This window comes from Drosophila rhopaloa, unplaced genomic scaffold, assembly GCF_018152115.1.
Source record: "Drosophila rhopaloa isolate 14029-0021.01 unplaced genomic scaffold, ASM1815211v1 contig_164, whole genome shotgun sequence".
In the NCBI taxonomy this organism is placed as follows: Eukaryota; Metazoa; Arthropoda; class Insecta; order Diptera; family Drosophilidae; genus Drosophila; species Drosophila rhopaloa.
In genome coordinates, this window is record NW_025335044.1 from 915694 (window position 1) to 940288 (window position 24595).

General features: G+C 38.2%; 1 protein-coding gene across 5 annotated transcripts; it reads right to left on the minus strand.

Moving 5' to 3' along the window:
• Positions 1–761: 761 nt before the first annotated feature.
• LOC108039168 (myb-like protein AA) lies at positions 762–23527 on the minus strand. Of its 5 annotated transcripts, XM_044458342.1 has the most exons (5): positions 23344–23527; positions 21694–22086; positions 18973–20006; positions 2945–3186; positions 762–948 (listed from the first exon to the last, which is right to left on the minus strand). In XM_044458342.1, exons 2-3 carry the CDS (start codon positions 21999–22001, stop codon positions 19025–19027), a joined length of 1290 nt encoding a protein of 429 aa, XP_044314277.1. In that variant the 5' UTR covers positions 22002–22086; positions 23344–23527; the 3' UTR covers positions 762–948; positions 2945–3186; positions 18973–19024. The 5 variants fall into 5 exon arrangements, with proteins under 5 accessions (XP_044314277.1, XP_044314275.1, XP_044314279.1 ...); XM_044458340.1 differs by lacking the exon at positions 2945–3186 and having other exon boundaries at positions 23344–23526; XM_044458344.1 differs by lacking the exon at positions 2945–3186 and having other exon boundaries at positions 23410–23482.
• Between the last annotated feature and the right edge of the window lie 1068 nt (positions 23528–24595).

Here is a 24595-nt window from a genome sequence, read left to right on the forward strand (position 1 = left end):
CACAATTTACTACATCAACTGCTTCTACCAAGCACGGAGGCAAGGTGATCATCAGCAGCAGAACGACCTTTCCGCCCTACTCTCATCCTAAAAATAAGTAAGAAAAACTTTTCTCTGCAAAATGCAACAGTTTTGGGCTCAACCCACCTCCACCAAAGCCCAAAGGCACGCTGGCAAAAGTCATGCGGGAAAATGGAAAAAGTTGGCTGGATTTTTAAATGAAATTGAAAATAAGCTGCCGGTCCCAAGCAGCAAAGATAAAGCGCAGAGCTTAAGAAAGCAGAAGAGAATCGAAAGCCGACATTTTCGAACGCATTAAGAAACACTGTACACCGCCGTAATAATCGCTTTAATTACAATTAAGCGGGGCTGTAATCATTCTACGATGGAGTTGTTGTTCTTACCATGATGATAAATGACTACCCATTCATCCCGACAGTTAAGCAGCCAGGCCAGGGGCCGTGGTGGGGGGGCTATAGTCAGGGGCAAGGATCAGGACGTGCGGAAAGGTGAGTTGGAGGGCAAGGCAGTCAAAGTCGGGAAGTAGAATGCTTCTTTAATGCTAATGACGTTTAATCGCTTTTAGGTTGAAGACTCAAGGGAGCTTCTCAATTTGCATAAAGTTGAACCGTTTAGTGGCCAGGGTAGTTGAGCTTTTCTGACCTTGAATTTATTATAAACTGCGGAAGCGGGCAGACAGCCAGCCTACTTATACTAATATCCAAAGGGGAAGGGATTAAATTTGTAAATACAACGTTGTCTTATAGTTCGGAAATGTGTAATTTTATTTGTCGTCTCTTTCGAACTGTTTTGATTTAAAAACTATTTCATACATTTAATGGTAAACCACGCTATACGCTCTAGTGTTGTCCTTTATGGCACATAATACAGACTTGATTTTTGCCAATTACTTCAATATTTTACAGAATGTAGACGTTAGGATGGGAGCTGCAAAGAGAAAATAAAATAATTTATTACATTGGCATGACTTAGACAATTCAAAAACGTCTAGAACGGTTCAGAAAGATATTCCGTTTTCTAGCCCATTTTCCATTGGAAAGCCCCCAATTAACCATTCCCATTATGGGCAATAAATCAAATTTTACGACCATTTCGCCTAATTAAAAAGCCTCAGAAAATATTAGCCGTAAAAAGTTTTATGGCCACACTCGAATAACTCCAGTTCCTCTGTAGGAAAAGTGCCGGAAAATGAAGCAGGCAATTAGGCGCCGCATAAAACAAGGGCTAGAAGCAAATGTCACAGAATGAAAAGCAAATATTATCTGGGGCAGATGAGAGTTGCCCAAATAGCTGAATGGGTGGCATTGAAACGCACCTGTTTCGGCTCAGAGCCCAGTTTACCCCGCTCATTCGGCAAAATGGGATGGGTATGGTTGGGAGTGTAATGGAGTGGTGCGAAGTGGAGACCTAACCGCTTGACACGTTGTTAACTTTGGGTCTACACCAGTGCAGGATGGCAAAAAATTCTTATGGACAAACGAAAGCAAGGGGGCAAAAACGAAGGAGCACAGAATAGCACACTATTCTGCTCCTTGACGTGTGTGGCTCCCGCAAAAAGAGAACCGCAGGTCGAGAGGAGGATGAGCTGGCAGAGGACTATGTGGATTTTACGCACTGCTAAATAAGCAATTTGCAAAATGTCGAAACCAATAACATAACAAATGACACAGTGGCTCCTCCAGCAGCACCAACAACAACCACTTTGCGGTGAGGGCCACTTTGCCAGCTCTTTGAAAATACAGAAAATGCAGCTAATGAAAATTAAAGCCAGGCTGTCCTTGTGAAGAACACGGGTTGGAAGGTTTTTTAGCTGAAAAAACATTTAGAATTCGTCCCACTTGGCTTAAAGCTTGATTATTCAAATAAGCGACGAGGCTGTAAAACAGCTTCCACAAGGTAACGTTCAGAAGCAGTATGACAGAAATCCTTACCACGATTTTCCAAATCAGCCCCAATAGGGGAACTCCAGCTCGCCCACCCTCTTGACTGCCGGATAATCATTCTTCAGAGAGCCTTTCACCTTTGTCCCCCAGGACAACTCACTTCTCTTCTCAAACAATGCTCTGAGTACGTTCCCTGCTAAAATCTCATTAATTGGCTCGGGACCGCAGAGAGAAGGACAATAACATGTCAGAGGCATAATGGACAAACTCCGGGCTAAAAGCGCACTTTAAATATTACAGCCAAGCATCTCCAAGGACACTTCCCTTGGCTGCTCATTTCTGACCTAGCACAACGTCAACACAACCGCAAAACATCAAACTGCCGAGAAGGAGGAGGAGATTAACTGGGGCTGGTCCAGACTTCGAGGTTGGGGAGGCTAAACGCAAAAGCGTATAATTTACATCGCACCTCAGGGGCAAGGGTATTTGGGTGGTGCCTGCGACAGCCACGAAAGGGGCGTGGTCAACACCTTCGGCTAGGAGGCCGATAATGATGATTATCATGGCAATGGGGGTGATGAAGATGATGAGTGGGATGGCGACGGCATTGACAGCAAAGACAGCGTCTGTTTATGAATATAACGTCGGCAGGCGCAGAAGGATGCTGAATTGGAGGTGCACGCATAAATGGCGTAGGTCATCTCGAAAGCCCCCATGCGGAGTTATGTGAGAATTGATGGCGGAAGGTATGGGTTCCTGGTCTGGGGCAGACGTGCCGGAAATCAACTTAACACAACCGCAAAAGCGCAATCTCCTTTTTGGGCAGTACCATCACCGGCCACATCCCCAGACCCTTAATGTTGTGGGCTTGTTTTTGTGTGTTGCCATTTTTTGATAATTGGTGTGTCCATGTTGGGGTCTATGCGCGGCCTTCTCCGTTCTAGCAGGGCCACAGGTCCTTGCTGGACATTAAGTTGCCGCCTTGGCGCTCACAAATTGACTTAATGACGCTATGGTGCATCTGAAATTCTGCAACGAACCTCCATTCTCCTGTGTATTTCCGCTGTTGTGGTGCCATTTTGTTCGCTCTTTGGTTTTACGCTTTCTGATTTCAAACAGGACCTGTCTGGCCCGAGTCACTGCAGTTGCGGGTCTTGTTGAAGGTCAAGTTGGTCCCTGCGGTCTCATAATGATGTGGTAATGTGTCTCGCTGACCTTTTCGCATCCCAGGCTCCCAGCACAGGGCCTTTTGGCTGGATTTGGCAGTCTGGCGCCTTGAAGCCTGGCATAGAAAATAATAAATTACTTATGCGTGCTAGAAGACGTGTCAATATGCAAACCAAATATGCGGTTGACACCCCAGGGTGGCGAAAGAAGGAAGCCAACACTTTAAGGCTTCAGCGGTACCGTGACTTATGGCCACGGGACGTGTTTAACTGCCGGAAATAGTCTTAAACGCAGGCTTCAGTAGTTTTTCAGTTTAATCCTCTTCCGTGCTTTCCCAATTTAATTGCCAAATACGAAATAAATGGTTATACCCGTGCAAAAGGGTATTATCATTTCAGTCAAAAGTTTCCAACGCCGTGAAGGATACATTTCCGACCCTATAAAGTATATATATTCTTGATCAGCATCACCAGGAGAGTCGATCTAGCCATGTCCGTCTGTTCGTCTGTCCGTCCGTCTGTCCGTCCTTCCGCCCGTTTCTACGCAAACTAGTCCCTCAGTTTTAAAGATATCTGCTTGAAACTTGAAATTAATGCTTATACCCGTGCAAAGGGGTATTATAATTTCAGTCAAAAGTTTCCAACGCAGTGAGGGATACATTTCCGACCCTATAAAGTATATATATTCTTGATCAGCATCACCAGGAGAGTTTATCTAGACATGTCCGTCTGTCCTCAGTTTTAAAGCTATCTGCTTGAAACTTTCCCAAGAGTTGTCTTTCTATTGCAGGTAGTATATAAGTCGGAACGAGCCGGATCGGCTGACTATTTCCTATAGCTGCCATATAACTGAACGATCGGAGAGGCCATAACTTTGGTATTTTTAAACCCTTGCAGAGGGTATTATAATTTTGGTCTTTTTGCTTTACGGCGCCTAAACTGGGATGCAAATCTTATCTTACCTTCTTATTCTAGTAGACTTCTTTTGATTAATTTACCATCCCTAGCCAACCGTAGAACGATGCTTGGTACTATCTTTATTTATAACCTTATACATGGTGATATTGACTGCCCCAACTTGTTAAGTCGGCTAAACTTTTCTGTGCCAAGTAGATTAACTAGAAATTATATTCCCCTAATTTTAAATCATTGTAGATCTAACTATGCCTTGCATGAGCCTTTCAGAGTATTATGTTCTGACTATAATAGACTTTTTCCTGTAATATCAAATCTTGACTCTCTGCCGCTCCTAAAACGATTAATACTTGCTTCATTGGCACAAGATTGATCTAACTATTACTTTTTTCCCCGGACCTTTACCTTTATTTTCCTATCTCGCGTCTATCCTATCGCGAATCGTGCCGTACGATACACGGCTGCGCCCCTCGGTCGGTTGGGCGGGTAAGTGGGCCGTGAGACTCCGCGCGAAAAAAAAAAAAAAAAAAAAAAAAGTGTGCAACGCAGTGAAGGAGACATCTCCGACCCTATAAAGTATATATATTCTTGATCAGGATCACCTCCTGAGTTGATATAGCCATGTCCGTCTGTCCGTCTGTCCGTCTGTCTGTTTCTACGCAAACTAGTCTCTCAGTTTTAAAGCTATCGAGTTGAAACTTTGCACACAGCCTTCTTTCCTTTGCACGCAGTATATAAGTCGGAACGGCCGGGATCGGCCGACTATATCCTATAACTGCCATACAACTGATTGATCGGAAATGCCATAACTTTGGTGTTTGTAAAGTTAGGGAGTTGGAATTTTCTATGGGCTTTATATTTGGCCAATCAATCCGACCTACCAAATTTCATAAGGATCGGCCGACTATATCTTATAGCTGCCATATAACTGATTGATCGGAAATGACATAACTTTGGTGTTTGTAAAGTTAGGAAGTTGGGATTTTCTATCGGTTTTATATTTGGTCAATCAATCCGACCTACCAAATTTCATAAGGATCGGCCGACTATATCCTATAGACGCCATATAACTGATTGATCTGAAATGCCATAACTTTGGTGTTTGTTAAGTTAGGAAGTTGGGATTTTCTATGGGTTTTATTTTTGGCCAATCAATCCGACCTACCAAAGTTCATAAGGATCGGCCGACTATATCTTATAGCTGCCATATAACTGAAGGATTGGAAATGCCATAACTTTGGTGTTTTTAAAGTTAGGATGTTGGGATTTTTTATGAGTATTAAGAATGCATCATATGAATAATTTTGGAGAATATAATTTACAGAGTATTCTGCAAGGGTATATCAACTTCGGCTCCGCCCGAAGTTAGCTTGCCTTTCTTGTTATAGTTAGGAAGTTGGGATTTTTTATGGGTCAATCAATCTGACCTACCAAATTTCATAAGGATCGGCCGACTATATCCTATAGCTGCCATATAACTGAACGATTGGAAATGCCATAACTTTGGTGTTTTTAAAGTTAGCAAGTTTGGATTTTTTATGAGTATTAAGAATGCATCATATGAATAATTTTGGAGAATATAATTTACAGAGTATTCTGCAAGGGTATATCAACTTCGGCTCTGCCCGAAGTTAGCTTTCCTTTCCTGTTTTTAATTTTTATTATTTTTTTTTTTGGGATTTGGTAATATTTAAATATTATGGAATTACGTTTTTAATTAAATTAAAATTGGACAACAATATCATATAGCTGCCACAGAAACGATGGCAAAATGCACCGCAAAATCGACATTGCTTCAACTGCAAGGGTATATAAACTTCGGCTTGCCGAAGAGTCCTTCCTTTCATGTTTTAAACTAAATTGTGTTGTTCTAGAAGATATTGATTTAAAGTCTGAGAAGCAAACAAACAGAAGGAAAAATAATTGAAAAATTGTACACTTATAAATTAAACTTTAAATTTTTTTTTATTAATTATACTCAGCATTATACTCAGCAGAGGCTATAATAGTTTCAGTCAAAAGTTTGCAACGCACTGAGAAGACGTTTCTGGCTCTATAAAAAGTATATATTCTTGATCTCCATCACCAGGAGAGGTAATCTCATTCCGCTTATACACAAACTGGTCTCTCAGTTTTTAGCCTATTCGGATGAGATTTTCCAAAAATCATCCTTCTATTCCGGGTAGTATACATATAAGTCGGAACGGGCCGGATCATAAGACCAATCGGAAAAAGGTAAATTATAAGATCGTTGTTTCTTAACAAATACTCATATACTCAGTGATAAAGTAATTATTAACGATTTAAAACAAATGTTTTAGTTTTATAAAAATGTATTTCATATTGCTGCCATATGAAAGATCTAAAAATAAGCATCAAAAAGGCATGCAAGTTCGCAAAACTAAGTTGTTCTTAAAAATGTACGGAAATTCTCTTAGATTTAGTTATTTTTTACAAATTTATCAATGCAGTTAAAATTTTTTAAAAATCAGATATGGTACTTTTTTTCCGGCATCTATTTGGATAGCTGTAATATATACAATCGTTATAGGCAGCACAACAGCCCACGCAAAAGCAGTTATTTTGCTCTTAAATTCAGATAAGCTCACATTAATTTGCTTCGGGGATTTGGATTTTTTTAGCATCGTGTTTATGTAATTAATAAAAAAGTTTGTTTTTCATGACTTTTTCAGTTATTATGTTTATGTAAATAAAAAATTTTGTTTTTAATTTTAAAAGACAGAAAACATAGGCAATTTTAAAAAAAATTGTCACCCATTAAGATTTTAAATTTGAAGAATGAATTTTTTTCTTGGTCTAAAGGCTGGAACAAATCAATGATGATGTTTCTAAATTTATTTTTATTTGGGGTGTATATTAGAAAATTAACCACACTCATCCGCCGAACGGAATCTCGGATGGGCCATATTTTTATCCCCCTTCCCCGTGGGGGAAAGGGGGAAATTTTATTTTGGAAAAAAAAAAAAAAAAAAAAAAGGAAAAGTTCCCCCCCCAAAAAAAAAATATATATTTTAAAAAGGGCAAAAGAGAAAAAAAAAAAAACCCCTCCCCTTTTCCTCTTTTTTTTCTCTTTTTTTTTCTCCCTTTTTTTTCCCTCTCCCCTCTCCCTCCGCCCCCCCGCCTCCCTACCAAAAAAAAAAAAAAAAAAAAAAAAAAAAAAAAAAAAAAAAAAAACCAATATAAAGCAAAAAATAAGTAAAAAAAACCCAAAACAAACTTCCAACAAAAAACACCCACACCCCCTAAAAAAAAAAAAAAAAAATAAAAAAAAATAAAAAAAAAAAAAAAAAAAAAAAAAAAAAAAAAAAAAAAATAAAAAAATTAAAAAAAAAAAAAAAAAAAAAAAAAAAAAAAAAAAAAAAAAAAAAAATACCAAAAAAACCAAAAACCCAAACAAAATCATTCTCCCACTCCCCATTAAAAATTAAAAAGAAAATTATTTTTGTTAGCTATTAATCAAAACAAATAGCTATAGGAGAATACAAATATTTTACTACCACTCAGCAACAACAAGACTATCCGACAAGCGCTCTTCTGAAATTTGCATTGCCTATCGCAGTAGGGAAAGCTCGAGCTCTCGGGACAGGGCTGAAATATTGTTAGACTGTATTTCGTTTTGTTTTCTTTGCATTTCATTAGGGAAATGCACAAGCAGAGAGCTGGCTTGCCCTTCCTCACAATTCTCCATTCGCTTCCCACTCCTGGTTTTCTGAAGAGTCGCTGTATACCTGTAGGCACAGTCTGCTACCGTGTGCTGTCAACATGTTTTGTGGTGATTTGTGGGTTCTATTGCCAAGCCTTCGGGCTGAAGAGTTTAACAACCAAACAACCGATGTCTGCATTACCGTCTAGCATTTTGATTGAGTTGAGAGACAACTAGTTCTGGCAGATAACATAATTACATTTTTTTAATTTGCCTAACTGATTGCGGAACACAGAATAAGCCATTTTCCAATTCAAAATGCCTTTGGTCTTATAGTGAAAGAATATACATAACTTATTAGAAGACATTGGATTATATGCAAAGGCAGATCTTAGGCATTCGATTTCAAGAGAACTTTGATAGAAAAAACTTCAATTTTACGAAAATTTTGTTTAGAATTAAAGTTTTTTTGGATGATTAAAGATATGGCTTTACATAAAACCCGAGAAAGGCATAGTCGAAATTAAAACTGCCGTATTTCGAAAATGGTGACAAGTGAAAGTGGTACGCCAAGTATTAAGACAACATTAATCTCATCAAATCGAGTATCACTTATTAATTGTGTTTTTCTGTGTGGATGCTTGAGAATTGTATTTTAGTTATTAATTGTGTTTCTCTGAAAAATAATCTAAAAATTATCCTGTATAGTTGAAATATATACATTCTGTTTATATGCGTAAAATTTTTTTTTTTAGTCAGGATCATTAGCCGCATAGCTCTAGCCTGTTGTTGTTTTTTTTTCAAAATAATTTTTTTTTTAAGGTTTAGTATTGCTCTTGTCTAAAACAAAGTTTCCGTTTTTATTAATCCTGCCTACATATTTTATTTTTAGTTTTGTACTAAAAAATTCAGAAAAACAGCGAAAAAAAAAATAGCACCACTTACAAGTTACTTAGAGAATATCTTATATTTCGTCCAACAGCCTTAATAGAAAGTACCTGCTGATAAGATTGAACTATTTTATAACTATTTTGTTAAAAAAAAATTCAGGACTTGGTTGAATCCATGCCAAGACGTTGTGAGGCTGTGATTGCCAATAATGTATGCACAACCAAATATTAAATGAAGAATCTACACTTTATTTGGATGTATAAATATAGAAAACTAAAGAATTTTTTACTTACTAGTCGTTGTTATAGTTTTAAGTCCATTTTTGAAAAGTGGTGCTATTATTTTTTTCGTCAAATTTCTTTAGTTTCAATAAAATATCAAACATATCTTAAGAAATTAAATAAATTTGCTAATTTTTTTCTCATATTCAGTTGGTTTATTGTCTTTCGATTTCAAAATGGTATTCAACGTTTTCATAGTTTAAAAAGTATAGGTACAAAGACCGTTTAAACATAACTTGAGTAGGTGGTGCTATTATTTTTTTCACAGCTGTACCTAACCGCCAGAAGAAACCGTAATTACAAATGGAGCCATCCATTATTTTGAAATTGGTTATCAGAGTATTTAAAAGTCGTAGTATTTGAAAGCCTTGTTTACCCGTGTACCCTTGTTTAGGGTATTACAATTGCAGTCAAAAGTTTGTACCGCAGGGAAGAAGACATAACACATATAAGCTTTATCAGCATCCCTATAAGAGTCTATCTAGCCATGTCCGCCAGTTTTAAAGCTTACTGGATGAAACTTTCTATTGCTTCGGTTGTATATAAGTCGAGACGGAAAAATAAATTTGGAAAAATATTAACACGCAACATATGTTACGATATACGGTAGTTTTAAACAATTTTAGAACTACGGCCTGAAAATCTATTGCAAAATCGACAAATCTTCAAAGTTTTTTTAAAATATACGCATTCAAATTGAAATATAGTCGTTTTGTAGAATATTTAATTTTTTTAATGGCTGCAAAAGTTTGGCAAAGTTTGCTTCCTCCAATGTATTTGTATTCATCCAGAACCGTAAAAATATCACAAGTATTCCTTGCTTTTTGGCATAAACGCAATAAATTTTTTGTGGTCATCTAAAGTCAAGTTGACTCAAAGTAAGTCAAGTGGAGCATTACCGCCGTAAATGGTAATTGTGAAGTCAGACAACCAATGTGCTGTATAAATGAACGGTGAAAATTTTTTTAAAACACCCAAAATGGTTTCCGAATCGTTAAGACCAGTATATATAGGCTTGGCAGATTGAGGAACACTCATTTTCGTTGAAGTCCCTGCATTTACAACTTTATTGCCATCTTCTGTTTTATTCATTAGCTCACGACGAAATTTGTTTAATTTTAAAACTTTGTAGCCAACCTCACAAAGTAAGTCAGGCGCAGCGTTCTCTTTGCTTGTCAAAGTACCGTTAGGCAAATTTTAGCGCTAATGATGATAATATTTTGAGAAAAACTTATACAACAGGGGCGCAGAAAGTTCCCTGGAAATTCAAGAGGCAATCAAAATTATTAATTTAAAGTAGCGCGTTTCCACTTGGCAGGGCGTGTGCGAAAGGTAAACCTGCGATTAAATCCCTGCGACTATTTTGGTTTGGTCCTTTTAACAATCTGGCGCCAGCTGGCGACGATTTAATGCCTGATTGATATGCAAGATAGTCCCCTAGCTTCTAACGCGGTGAAGGTGGACGCGCCAGTTCCCTAACTGGGCGAGACTTTGGCCGGACTTGCTGGAGAATGTGCAATACCTACAGCCACTGCAGAGTTTTATGATTGCAGTCAGCGCACGTCGAGCTACACTCAAAGAATTATTTTCCAAGGTCGGCAAAACAGAATCAACATTTCTTAATTAAGGAACTCTGAAAGTATTTACTCTTGCCGTTTTTCAAATGAAAAATTATAAGGGGATTTCATAAGTGCTTATTTTCGTTATAAATTTGAAATTTTTGCTTGTTAAATTTGAGATCGAACAGGTCAATCTATGGCTTTGTTTGATGTCGAAATTACTGTGTTTGCTAAGCTCATAAGAGCAGTAATTTTAAACTATTCAAAATCTCGAAAAAAAAATGCTGCGAAAATACGAGAGAACGCAAAGTTATCTTGCAGTTATTACAAAATGATTACCTATACTACTAAAAACAATGAAGCTATGTCGATTTTGCGCTGCATTTTGCCATGGTTTCTATGGCACCTAAATGATATTGTTGTCCGATTTTAACAAAACTAAAAGCGTAATTATGATATAGTAAATAATTACTATATGCCAAAGGAATATTTTAATATATATATATATAAATAATATATATATAAATAATATATAGACTGCAAAATAACATTTTTTTCAATTAATTTTTCTTAATTTTTTGTTTTTCTAATTGGAGCTATATGATATAAATGTCCGATTTTAGTGTAGTTAAATCCGTAATTCCATAGTATTTAAATATTACCAAATTCCAAAGAAGTTTGCTTGTCGAAGTTTGCTTTTTTTCTTGTTTATTCTATAGTCTCCAGCTAGAACTGGTTAAATTTTAGTACGAGTTGAACTAATTTTGTTGTGTTCCTAACTTTTATTTTATGAACAATTTAACTTTATTCAATCGGTTTAAGAACATTTTAAGATCAACAAATGCCGTTCTAAATGTAACCTCGTTTTCCACTCTTCCCTCTGTGTAGTTCCTTTTATTTTATTTAGACAAAATTTCCCTTTACATCCCAATCAATCGTCATTTTTCTTTGAGTGTAGTTTCTGTTCCTTTGACATGTCCTGCGGCCATTAATGCCAAGGAGATTCGAGGCATCCAAGACGGGTCGTGTGTGAGGTTTCCGCTCCGTCTTCCGCTACTTCTCAAATTAGCGGCCCCTGCACCACCTCTCAATCCTGCTGGTTGGCAAGTTTCCAATCGCAGACGAGTGGCAGTTCCAGTCATCAGCCACCAGGCAACAGCGGAAGCCAGGACGAGGCGCCTCCTGCACTGGTGCTCATTAAAAATGCAGCGCCGGGAGACAGTGGAAAGTCGCAGACTGTCCCAGCCTCCCACGGCCAGCCTTCTATCAATGTCTCTGCTTATTGCATAAAATGCCAAATTAATAGCCTGTCAATATTGATACTGCTCATAGTTATAGCCATCGTCATGTGCTCGGGCGCAGGCATTGACATCAGCTCGGCATCCTTCAGGCCAAGTTCTTTGTGTGCCATTATTGCTGTGCATAGAGCATACCACCGGGTATTGCCGATTGGGCCTGTGCGTCTGACAGACGGAGGAAACTGCCGGCCAATAAATTATGTATCCTCGATGGGCGGACAATGCATGCAGCTAAACATATGCATGAGAATGCGAATAAACATTGGGTATCTGACACTCGATCACCATTATGCACTTCCTGACCGCCGCAGCTTCTGTTGCCAGATGTCAGATTTTCTTTGGTACTTATACATATGCTCGGGATGACTGCAACTAGCAACAACAGTTGCAAGCTTTCGGTGGCTTATGTTGCTAATGTTATTGTTATTGCCACTGTGCTGTGGCTTTGGGCTCCAGGCTGGGCCGTTTTTGTTGCCTTTTCAATTTGGGCGTGGACTTACACATGATTCAGAGATATAATTATGTTGATTGGCATATGCATTTCATTAGATGAATCGACCAGGATAGAATGCTTTCAATCACTGCAGAAATTAGTTTTAGCAAGAAAGGTAGGTAATAAATGCATCAGAAAAGCATAATTTGTCAATTGCAGTTTGCTAATGAATTAGTTTTAACACTTAATTAGAATGTGTATATCAAAGTCCTGGGCAGTCCCCAGCCCACTCCAGTGTTTATCCGTTGCCAGTCACTAAATATTAGTAGAACAAAATCATTGTATAGCCGAAAATTCACACCCTGACAATATCATGGCAACAGGAAGGAAAATAGAAGCCAATCCCCAAAACAGAATCAGCAAAAGTTACTCTTATTATTTTGGAAAAAGCGGAAAAAAAGCTGCATATTAATCAAATAAATGCATTTTGATTATACAAACAGCGCTAAACTTTGGGCATCCGTGGTGTTGGCACCCCAAAATCCTACCAAGCTCGCACATACATACACACAATGTGGTGCGGCCCACAGAAAAAAAACTTATTCCGAAAGTTACGATCCTAAGCCACCGTTCGCATTCGCTGCTCCCGCAGTGGCTGGCAAAATCCATTAAACTTTTACGACTATTGTAAACATTAACTTGCATATGCATTTTATGTGTAAAGAGGAACGCGCGCCGCAGGGTATGCAATACTTTTTAGCGCCGCCATTTAAAACTTGCCACATTGACTAGGAGACTCAGCATTGCTCTGAGCCATGGGCCGCAGGAGGTTGTGGTATGGTTGTCGTATATCAGCATCCTCAGACATTGTAAAAAGCAGAGATTTGATTCTGAGCGAAAATTCGAGGGAGCGAAGCGAAGTGTGAAAAGTATTTGGGAAATCTGGCAGGCTGGCACTCTGGAAGTCACGCACTTTGCCTCTCAGGAAGCCAGCAAAGATCCGTCCATGAGTCGCTATCTAGGCAATGAAATGGTTTGCCTATTTACTGCGAATTTCACAGATAACAGTGCGTATTATGGCTGGAGGGGCCTTATTTTCATATTTATTGATTCCTTTAAAATATTTCAATGATGGGGCCACTCGCTGTGGACCTTGCTGCTGGCTACTGCGGCCCGCTAAATGTTCATTTTGTATCAAAAGTATCTTTGTGGCCCATCGTGACATCAGCTGCATCCATAAAACGATAATTTATGGCAAATTTATAATGCTGTAAGTGCCAACAAACTTGCTGTAACTATCCATAAAAGGTCGGACCAGCCACCCACTGTGTCAGCTAATGTCTGGGCAACTGGCACCCATAACCCCTTTGCTCGTAAAGAGACTTGGCCAAGCCATAGATAAGAGTGGGGAAGCGGGTTCTGAATGCAAAAGGGCCGCAAGTGTGGGGTCTGAAGCCGCCATGCAATGCAAAGGGCACACACCAAAGGCGTCGCACCATAAATACTACAAAATCGTAAATAGACACACCCCATGACTGCGACGCTTTGAAGTGCCGAGTGCGAAACCATTCGCACAGTTGCAGCTACTAGATACAGATTCAGGAGCGAATACAGATTCGGACGCAGATACATATAAGGGTTGAGGCGTTGATCCTGCAGTTTGCCCATCCAGCTACCCTATTCCAACGGTTCGCACAAAGACATTCATCACTGTAGTGACGAATTGCTACAAAAGTGTGTGAAGGGACCACTTTACATTCCCGCAGAATTGAAAATCAGCTACGATTGTCCGATCACAACAAGTTTTACTTTGATCGAAAGGTATAGTTGTCCTCTTCAAATTTGCATACAAAATTCGGATAATTAAGGAGAAAAATGTCCCCACAATCCAAATTTTCGATCAGAAGTTATTAAATTAATAGGTTTTTTAGACTTAAAAATATGTTTGTTGGCCTGTCCTTAACCATTTTGGTTCTTAAATAATTTTGTTTTATTTAAAAACGCTTGAGCTAAAACCACTCTTGGAAAAATAGTAAAATACAATTTGCACGACCGGTTTTTCTAAACGAGTCAATTTAAACGGTCTACGTGTCGTTTGGAAGGTATTTTAAATTATTAAGTATTTTCTTCTTAATAACATCCTGAATGAGGATTTTTTTCCAATTTATTCCTTATTCGTTTTATGGCTCTTGAGGTTCCTTATTTATTGAAATATAAAACATGTGCATAAAAAAAAAAAAGTTAAAAGTGTGGAAAAACATTTCGCAGACAATTATTATAAATTTCAGTCAAAAGTTTGCAACGCAGTGAAGGAGACATTTCCGACCCTAGAAAGTATATATATTCTTGATCAGCACCAGGAGAGTCGATCTAGCCATGTCTGTCCGTCCCTCCGTACGTTTCTACGCAAACTAGTCTCTCAGTTATAAAGCTTTGGTTAAAAACTGCTTCCCAAAAGTTGTCTTTCTATTGCAGTTAGTATATAATTCGGAACGAGCCGAAACGGGCGACTATATCATATAAGTCCAACTATGTTGTTTTTATACCCTTGCAGAGGGTATTATAATGTTGGTCAAAAGTGTGCACAGCATTGAAGGAGACACCTACAACCCTATACAGTATATATATTCTTCATCAGGATCGCATCCTGAGTTGATAAGCATGTCCGTCTGTCCGTCTGTCTGTTTCTACGCAAACTAGTCTCTCAGTTTTAAGGATATCGAATTGAAACTTTGCACACACCCTTCCTTCCTTTGCACGCAGTATATAAGTCGGAACGGCCGGGATCGGGGGACTATATCCTATAGCCGCCATATAACTGGACGATTGGAAATGCCATAACTTTGGTGTTTTTAAAGTTAGGAAGTTGGGATTTTTTATGAGTATTAAGAATGCATCATATGAATAAATTTGGAGAATATAATTCACAGAATATTCTGCAAGGGTATATCAACTACGGCTCACCCCGAAGTTAGCTTTCCTTTCTTGTTTTAATTTTTTTTGTACTTTGGGATTTGGTAATATTTAAATACTATGGAATATAGCTCCCATAGGAAAATCAAAAAATTAAAAAAATAAAAATAAATGTATTTTGCTGTTTTTCTTTTTATTAAAATGTTCCTTTGATATATATTAATTATTTACTATATCAGAATTTCGCTTTTATTTTTGTCAAAATCGGACACCAATATCATAGCTGCCATAAAAACGATGGCAAAATGCTGCGAAAAATCGAAATAGCTGCATTGCTTTTAGTAATTTAGGCATAGAAATCGAAATGTAGTCGTTGCTTGCCGAAGTTTGCTTTCTTCCTTGTTTGAATTTTATTACAAAAATTTAATTTTTCTTTTTATTTTTAAAATTTTTTTTAATATACGTGATTTTTAATATCGATTTATAAATATAAATAATATTATATGAATATCGGATATTTCGTTTAGAATTTAAGGACTAGAATGCGAACTCCAGGGTGCTAGGCAGTCGCATAACTGGAAATCCGATTTTTTTTCTGCTTGCCGCAACTCGTCATCGGGTTAGTGTGTGGTAAGGTCCGAATGCGAGTGCAAATCCAAAAGCAATGCTGAGAGCTGTTTGCGAAATAGCTTGGTCGCTTTTTGTTCTAATTTTGATTTTTGGCTCATTGTGCGTAGTCAGTTCGCTTCTGGGCCTCTGGGAAATTGGGCTTGGGGATGGCCAGAGAGCGGTCTTGGCTCCTGTCATGTGGCATAGTCCTAGGCATTTTATTTATGCGTGAAATGCTCTTAAATCTCCAAACTTGCATCGTTCTGTTCCACTCTGTTCGTTAGTCCGTCCGTCTGCGAGTCTATGTGAGTGTCCGGGGCCCACTTCAGCGTCCGGAAATTAAAACTTTTTTATGGCACTGGTATTTTGTGTGTAAATAAAGCAACACATTTAAATGTTGTGTGTGTTGATAAATAAATTGGTCAGAGCAATACATTTGTGCAGCAAGCCAAGTAGTTAAAGATTACTTGCGCTAGCACTAAATCTACGAGCACGCAGCATTTTTGAATTGATTAGCGCAGAGTTATTTTAAGATTTTAGATTTCAAATATATTTTCTATATGGCCAGATTTCAAACCACCCCCTCCAATCACATATTTAGTTTTTTTAAATTGGTAAATCATATAAAAAAAGAAGCTAACTCGGGCGGAGCCGAGTTGTCTTGCGAATTCTCTTATAATATTTCCAATTATTCCTTGATGCATTCTTATACTTAAACCACTCTATTTAAAACAAGTTTGGCATTTGATCGTTCGTTATATGGCAGCTTGGATATAGTCGGCGATTATGGAGGTGGATTGATTGGCCAATATAAACCATGAAATATTTTACTTTACAAACCAAGTTATGGCATTTCGATATAGTTATATGGAGTATAGGATACGATGAATTTGGTACGTCGGATTGATTGGCAATTATACCCAAGGTTCTACTTAACAACAGAGTGGCATTTCGATATGTTTTATGTGACGTCGACTTTATACTGCTGAGGAAGAGGGTGTGTGAGTTTATTGTGTTTAAACTGAGAGCTGTTGCGGAACAGACGCGGCGACGGACGCGGCTGGTTTACTGGGGTGATCCTGTCAGATATATATACTTTTGGGTCGGGTGCTTGTTTGAAATTATAATACCTCTGCGGGTTATTATGTTTTGGCGAATAATGTAACTTTAAGTGCACTGTGTTTTTTTACGTGGTATAAATTATGTTGGGATGATTTTAAGGAATTTATTTTGTGGATATGTGTATATTTTGTATGTATTTTTATGAAGATTAGTCGTTTTAAAACGGGACTTTTAATTGTTGTTTTATTTACCTTGAGAAAATAGTTATTTTGGTTTTTCCACGTTTGTAGTTTTTAAGTATATTATATCTCTATTAACTCTCATATCCTTTTTATGAATGAATAAATATTTTGGTTTAAAACATAATGGACGAATAAAGTTAAAATAAATGACATGTAAACCCCATTATGATCATTTTTGTCTGAACAATTGTTTTTAGAAATGATATTAAAGGAGCTATGGGGAGCCAGTTATTCTGGAATATTTGTAATAATATTTAATTATTTATATGAATTCTTAATACTTAAATCCCACTCCTACTTTAAAAACCAGATGTTTTCATTTGGGCTTGGATTGTGCCATTGGTGGTATTGATTGAATATAAACCCATAAAACCACCCCTTACCAGTTGGCTTCGATATGTTTGGGATAATGTGGCCATCTATGAATTGGTCGTGGTTTGCAAATAATACCGCACTCCTTAAAAACAGGTTTGGTTTCGATAATTTATATGGTTATTGTCGCGATCCCGGCCGTTCGACTTATACTGCGTAGGGGTGGTGGTTTATTGATGTTTAAAAGGAGTTGCGACCCTGCTTTCGCCTTTTTTGTGCTTTTGGTTTTTTCAATTATGTTTTCGGCGAATTAAATGTAACTTTAAAAGCTGCAACTGTGTATTTTTTCACATAACAGCTGGCTAATAAATTATGTATCAGGAAGATAGAAATTTTTAACGAGAGAATTTATTTCTGTAGAGATATGCATGTAATATGCTTGTATGCATATTTTCTATGCAAAGATTAAGTCGTTTTAAAACGGAGTACTTTTTAATTGTTGTTTTATTTACTTTGAAGAAAATAGTTATTATCTGGTCTTTCTACCACGTTTGTACGTTTTTTCAACAGATATATTATCATCCACATCCTATTAAAACTCTGACAATATTCCTTTTATATGAATGAATAAATATTTTGGTTTAAAAACAATAAATGAGACAGAATAAAAGTTAAAAATAAATGACATGTAAAACCCCATTATGATCAAATTTTTGTCAATGAAACAATTGTTTTCTAGAAAATGATAATTAACAAGAAAGGAAAGCTAACTTCGGGCGGAGCCGAAGTTGATATACCCTTGCAGAATATTCTGTAAATAATATTCTCCAAAATTATTCATATCATGAATTCTTAATACTCATAAAAAATCCCAACTTCCTAACTTTAAAAACACCAAAGTTATGTCATTTCCGATCACTCAGATATATGGCGGCTATAGGATATAGTCGGCCGATGAAATTTGGTAGGTCGGATTGATTGGCCAAATATAAAACCCATAAAAAATCCCAACTTCCTAACTTTACAAACACCAAAGTTATGGCATTTCCGATCGTTCAGTTATATGGCAGCTATAGGATATAGGGGGTATGGTTAATTCGGCCAAAAAAAAGGCATATTTTCATGAACTTTTTTACGCGATACGGTTAATGTCAGATCAATTATTTTATAACCATGTAAAAGTAAAACATTTAAACTTCGTTTTCACAAATTTTCATAAAAAAAAAAAAAATGAGCCGTACACAGCAAAGTTCCGTAGGCGCCTCCAAGAAAAAAGGTTTTGCGGTGAACAGCAGAACTCGTTACTGGATCATAAGAAAAAACCAAAAAAAATTGTTCATTAGTTAATATGTTTCTAGAGGTAACTACGTTGAGTTTTTTTTTTATTCATTTTTTGGATTTTTGTATACACTTTAAAGTCAAAAACGTGATTTTAGCCTAAAAATTCGATATGCTTGTTATTATAAAATGAAAAAAAAATAATAATTAAAAAAAAAAAACTCGACGTCAGTACCTGCGGATTCGTTAAGTAGATTTTGCAGGATCGTGTTCACCGACTTTGAAATTGCAACTTTTCAGGAGAGCGTTTTTAAAGTTTTATACATCGAAAAATCGCATACAAAACGAGCTAACTTTTGTATTTTACAATACACTCCAAGAATAGCAGAAATAAAAACAAGAGGGACCAAAGCCGAGGCTCCGTTGGGAATTAAGAAGCACTCACCTTATCCGTTCCACATTAAATCATTTCGGAGGCGCTTTCTGCCGCGCAATCACTACTTCTCGGCGATTAGTAGCAGCATCTTGTTCATCAGCTCATTAGCTACAGTCTCATGCAAAGTGTTTAGTCGGGCGGCCAGAAAGTCGCCAAATTTCATGTAGAGAAGTTCCCTGGACGTGGGCATATGGCGTGCCTGGGAGTGGGATCGACCCAGGCCCCTGCCGCAGCCCCCACCCTCTCCAGTGTAGCTGCTTCCGGCCGAGAGCCTGTCGTCGACACCTATCATGTCCGATTGATCGACGACTGGCAAGCAGTTACCGGCTACGTCGTCATCCTCGTCGAAGTCGTCCAGATCCTCCTCCAGATCACCGGCGTCGGCGTCGATAAGCTCGTTATTGGCATTGATGATCAAATGGGGCGGCGACGTGGCGTACGCCGATGTGTTTTTGGGTGCTGGCAGCTGCAGCCGCGCCTTGAGTTGCTCTTTGGTCTGTGGACGAATTGTGGCCAATTTCTTTCGCGTCCCCTCTCGCCCATTACCGGGCAGCCCTTCGTCCTGGCACCTTACTTCGGGTGAGCCCGGCTCGTCCTTGATGTAAATGGAGGGCGAAGAGCTGCAGGAGCGCGAGCTGGACAACAACTGGGCGGGCGAGATGTGGGACAGCGGCGTCGTCGCCGGCAGAGAAAGAGAAGGCTGTTTCTGCAGCGAGGTCAGCGTTACGTCCGGCTGCAGCTGAAGCGCTTGAAGGTGCTGGGCCTGTTGTTGCAGGGCAGCGGGCAATTGGCTGAGGTTGAGACTTAGACTCGGAATGGCCACCGCTGGCACGCTGCTCTTTGGCGCTGGCTGCGGCTGGGGCTGATTGTTCGGGTTGTTGGGGTCGCTGGGGGCAAAGTACTGATACTCGTCCAAGGCCGCACTGCTGCTGTTGTTGTTACTGCTGTTACGGCTGACGTTGTTGGTACTGTTGTTGTTGTTGCTGCTGCCGGTGGGCGCAGGAGCGGAGTCCAGCGATCCGTGCTTGATGCGTTCGCGGGATCTGAAAGAAGAAATGTATAATTAACATTCTGGGAAAAACCTGCGGCTTGCAGTGAGAAGAAGCAAGTCAGTATCAGTTCTACTATTATTTGAAATGTATAGATATTTAGCCAACCGTTTTTTGTGTGTACTTTACTCTTGCAGAAGGTATGTGTTATAATTTTGTAATGCATTGCAGGAGCCTTCTTGACCTATAAATTATATATTATTATTATTTTAACAGGGATACTATTTTTTAACAAAGTAACACGTCTATAAGCTTGACCAAAGCGTTACTTCTTTTATTTTAATAAATTAATACAAGATTGAAATTGCTTGCGGAATTTAAGTAGGTAAATAAAGTTACAACGATTTCCCTAACCAGCTGTTCAAAAGTAACGTAATCCCCTTTTCTTAGCTTTTTTTTAAGTACAAAAATGTGAATATGCTCAGAAATTTGTAATACAATTTTATTTTTGTTTTATTTGAAACTTATAACAAAAAAATCAAACTCGAAACATTTTTGTTATAACTTATATTTTAATTTGTTTTGGCTTTTTAATTGGTGCAAGACGTGAAATCTGTCAGTATCATAAGAATTCCCGAATACTTTTTTGGTTTGCCTGTTTTTAATGATTTTAGAACACAAAATTGTAAATAAGTTAAACAAAAAAAAAACTGAAGAATATGAAGATTAATATTTGTTAATTTTACGGATCTTGATAATGACTATAAAAAGAAAACCCAAAAAAATGCTTTTTATGCTACAAATGTCACGACTTAATGTACAAGAAATTAATCGATTCGAAGCATCGATATTCTGATGCTACTACAAAGTTTACCTAGGAAGCCCTTGATTTTTGTATACATTCTCAGCTTAGGCCCTTTGTGAGTTGTTCGAAGATTTTCACAAAGACAAGTGTAATAATGGCCAATTAAATAAGCCAAGTATTTATTCATTTTATTAATAGAAACATTTTTACCCAGATTCAAAAACTATCTTCATGAAAAAATTTTAACAACCAACGAACAAATCTGTAAGACGATTACTATTTCGATTCCATTGCATGACCATTTCATTACGTAGTGGACAACGCCTAAATTGAATAAATGGGGGGAGGTGGTCAAAAATTTACAAAACTACATTGACTAAACAAATTTGACAAAATTTTAAATTAAATAAAATTAAAAAATCAAAAATATGAAATTTGCGTGCAGGAGAATTTAAAAATATTTAAATGAGTTCACTTTTTTTTTATTATTGTCTATAGCTCGATAAATCTCAGTTTTTAATAAACTATGACGTATTTTCTTTTTACGATCAATTAAGTATTTATTTTTTGGACTGCCCGCGGAATTTTTAGATATCCAACAATTTTTCTTTTATGTCATCTAAGACTTTTTATAAGAAATGGTCATGCTATAAAAAACAAGTAATCATGTAAAACCGTAAAATATGTCGGAAATATTGTTGGCCTTAACGATATTTCGAATATGTGGAATTAACATTGGCTTAATCAAATTATTATTTTTTAATCAAACTTATTTTCGATCAACCATTTAACTACGTTTTTGCATATAATTAGATTTCTAGTGATAAAGTCATATCTGAACAGCCCCTAAGTTTTCGACATTCTCTGCAAGTGTGTAAAGTAGAAAAGTAGAAAGGTTTGCCCAGTATCTCTATACAGTTAAGAAGGCCTTGTTACTTGCGCTCCCTAATGACCTCCTTGAGGAAGGCCATAGCATCGTAGTACTCCCACTTGGACTTGAATCGTGTCGTGCCCAGCATCTTCTCGTGGTTCAGCTCGCGGCGGAAGATCTCGCGGAGCGATGTAAAGGTGCGCTGCACCCGCTCTCCATTGACATTGAAGAGCCGCCCCAGCTCGTTCCACTTGATGGCCTTGCGCTTGTCGGAGCGCTTGTAGTGGGGCAAGCGGCAGTCCCAGAGGATGGGGTTCAGGCGCACTAGCTCGATGAGTCGGCGCTTCTCGATGTTGTGGCGGGAGAAGGCCATGGTCCTTCGCTCTTTCAGGCGCTATTAGCCAAACTGCAACTACCAAAGAAGCCACTGCGCATGTCCTGTGTCGCTGGATGCTGCGCTGCGAAGTGAGCAAGGAAATGAAGTGAGAAAATCGTTAATATTAGCTTATGCTGATGGTTGCAATGGCCGTTGCATACTTTACGGCGCTTTTCTTGGGTGGTCGTTACTGGGGTTCAGAGGTGTTGATTCACGCACCCACGCACCCTAAGTGCAATGACCTCAGCAGGTGGGGGTAGTATTTGTTTTTGAAATAAATAAATACATTTGGTTTGGAGACCATTGGACTGAGGCATGAAAAAGCAGGGGACAAATCAAATATGGAATTGATTACGGTCTGGCTGTTGGCAGGGGAAAAAACTTAAAGCATACCCTTCCCACTCCCCGCACATTAATAAATTTCGCTTGTATACAAGTGGAAGTTCGCATAAGTGGCTGTTAGCTAAACAATAATCGAACAGTGTAAACAATGGTGTTCTAGGAACCCGAGGTGAATCCGACTCGGCGAGAAAGTATTTATTTATGGGACGATCGAGTTATTTCCGCAGCTACTGTCGATCTAAGGCGAACTGAGAGAGGTCATCCAACAATAGGGATTGGTAGGACCTCACGCTCTCTTTATCGTTTTTTCTTTGAGTTTTCCGAAATTTTTAGTTGACTTGTTTGCAATTGGTCTTGCAGTGCAGACACTCACTAATGGGAACACACTGGCAGCTATAAATAAACGCATGTGCAGCTTTGTTGTAACTGCCACGCACTAGCTGTGATACCAACATTGAGATATTCACTTATTTTCGGCCGGAATTTTTCGGATTTTTATGGTTGGTTCTTGCCCGCTCTACGCTCTACGAATTCACACAAAGTCGTTTGCCGCCTGGCATGGAACTAAAAACCACATTTGCTCACTTTATTGTTTACTGCCGCTGGTTCCACTGTAGCCCGTCCGCTCTTTATTAACAATATGAGCAGCAAGTCGGGGAATTTATTTCAATTTATTTCAATTAACAACAAACGCGGCTGTCGTTGCGGCTGTTGTTGTTCTGCCGAGCGTCGCAGTTGCTGCCACTTATTGGGGATGCTGCTGTTGTCTGTTGGAAGTAGCTCGAAGGGCCTTGCCACAACTATTGGCTGCCACAGATACAGACACAGATATTCGGCAACACGGCAAAATTAACACACTCGCACACACTTGCACGGCCCTAATGCCAGTGTGCGTATACACACTATTTAGGCGGGCGGATGAAAACAGGCAACAACAATCAAACCAAACCAAAAAAACGAAAACGGTCGAAAACTTCAGCGGCAACGGTCAACTAACTTGCGATTAGCACTAGTGGCACTGTTCACATTTTGGTACTTCCACTTGCCACTTTTCACTCGTCACCTCTCACTGGCCGTTGGCAGCTTCCTTGCGGAGAGTGCGCCGCTGCTCTCCTCGTCGATTTTCACAACTGCAAACGAAACGAACTTAATTTTCTTGCAAATTGGCGGCGCAGCACAGCAGCCGCCGCACAAAGAGAGCCGGACGCGAGAGAGTGGAGAGCGAGAGCTCTCGCTTTTCCACCGCGCCGAGAGAGTGCGAGTTTGTGAGAGAGCCGCTGGGGCTGAGGATGCTGATGCTTTTAATATTCCGCCTCCGCTGATGTAAACAATTCAGAGAATAGCCGAGGACCTGCTGCCAATCCGATGCTTATTTACACTGTACAACATCGAGAATTCATCACCGAGAAAACATCCACGTTTTTTAAAATGGTGGTATTCACGACAAAGTACAAATATAAATTATTATAGGTTTTACTCACCTTTTTTCAGAATTAAGAATTTTTCGTTGGAATCTTTTTTTGGAATGTTTCGTCGTTAAAAGTTATTGTTATTATGCGTGGATGTACACCCATTTCGGATCATTTGGCCGGCTTCCGGACCAAATTGGTAGCCTGTTGCTTGGCTTACCTTATTGCAAATGTAGGAGATATCAATCATATTTGGACGGCCACTGTGCGGCTTATTTTCCAAGCAGGTAAAATTTTCGAAGTTTTTATATATGAATTGTACTAACCAACGAAAGGTATCATGTTAACTTTTGTCAGACCCTTTTTTTATTTATTTGTTAACATCTTTGAAAGTTGATGTTAAAAAAATATTAATATGTTAAATATTTATTTGGCTTTCGACTACTTATTTCCAAATAATATTCAGATCTCTCAAAATAAAACCCATTTTTCATGAATTATATTTGTATATTCTTGGATGCAGAAAGATTTGAAATATGATGCTCCGATTTGGCATATATTATAAAGTCGATTTATAAGAAATTCGAAATTGAAACATAAAAAAAAGATTTATAGTTTGTTCTATTTTAACGGAATCGAAAATGTCCTTTTTTAAAAAGAAATTATTTTAATAATTAATTATCGATTAAAGCGAAGGTAAAATCTGACAAAATGTATTATACAATCTTAAAATAAATTTTTTTTTAATTAAAGACAAAATAATATTTTACTCAGACAATATCCTGTCTAATAATTTAATGAAGAGACTTTTAAAAAGGTTCTCTAAGATTTGTACCTAAC

Bases quoted from the DNA above. Each gene is read 5' to 3' on its own strand.
- LOC108039168 (XM_044458342.1), bottom strand. From the start codon at position 22,001: ATGGCCTTCTCCCGCCACAACATCGAGAAGCGCCGACTCATCGAGCTA. The intron at 20,007-21,693 runs GTAACAAGGCCT...TTCTTCTTTCAG, and splicing joins GAGGTCATTAGGGAGCGCAA to ATCCCGCGAACGCATCAAGC.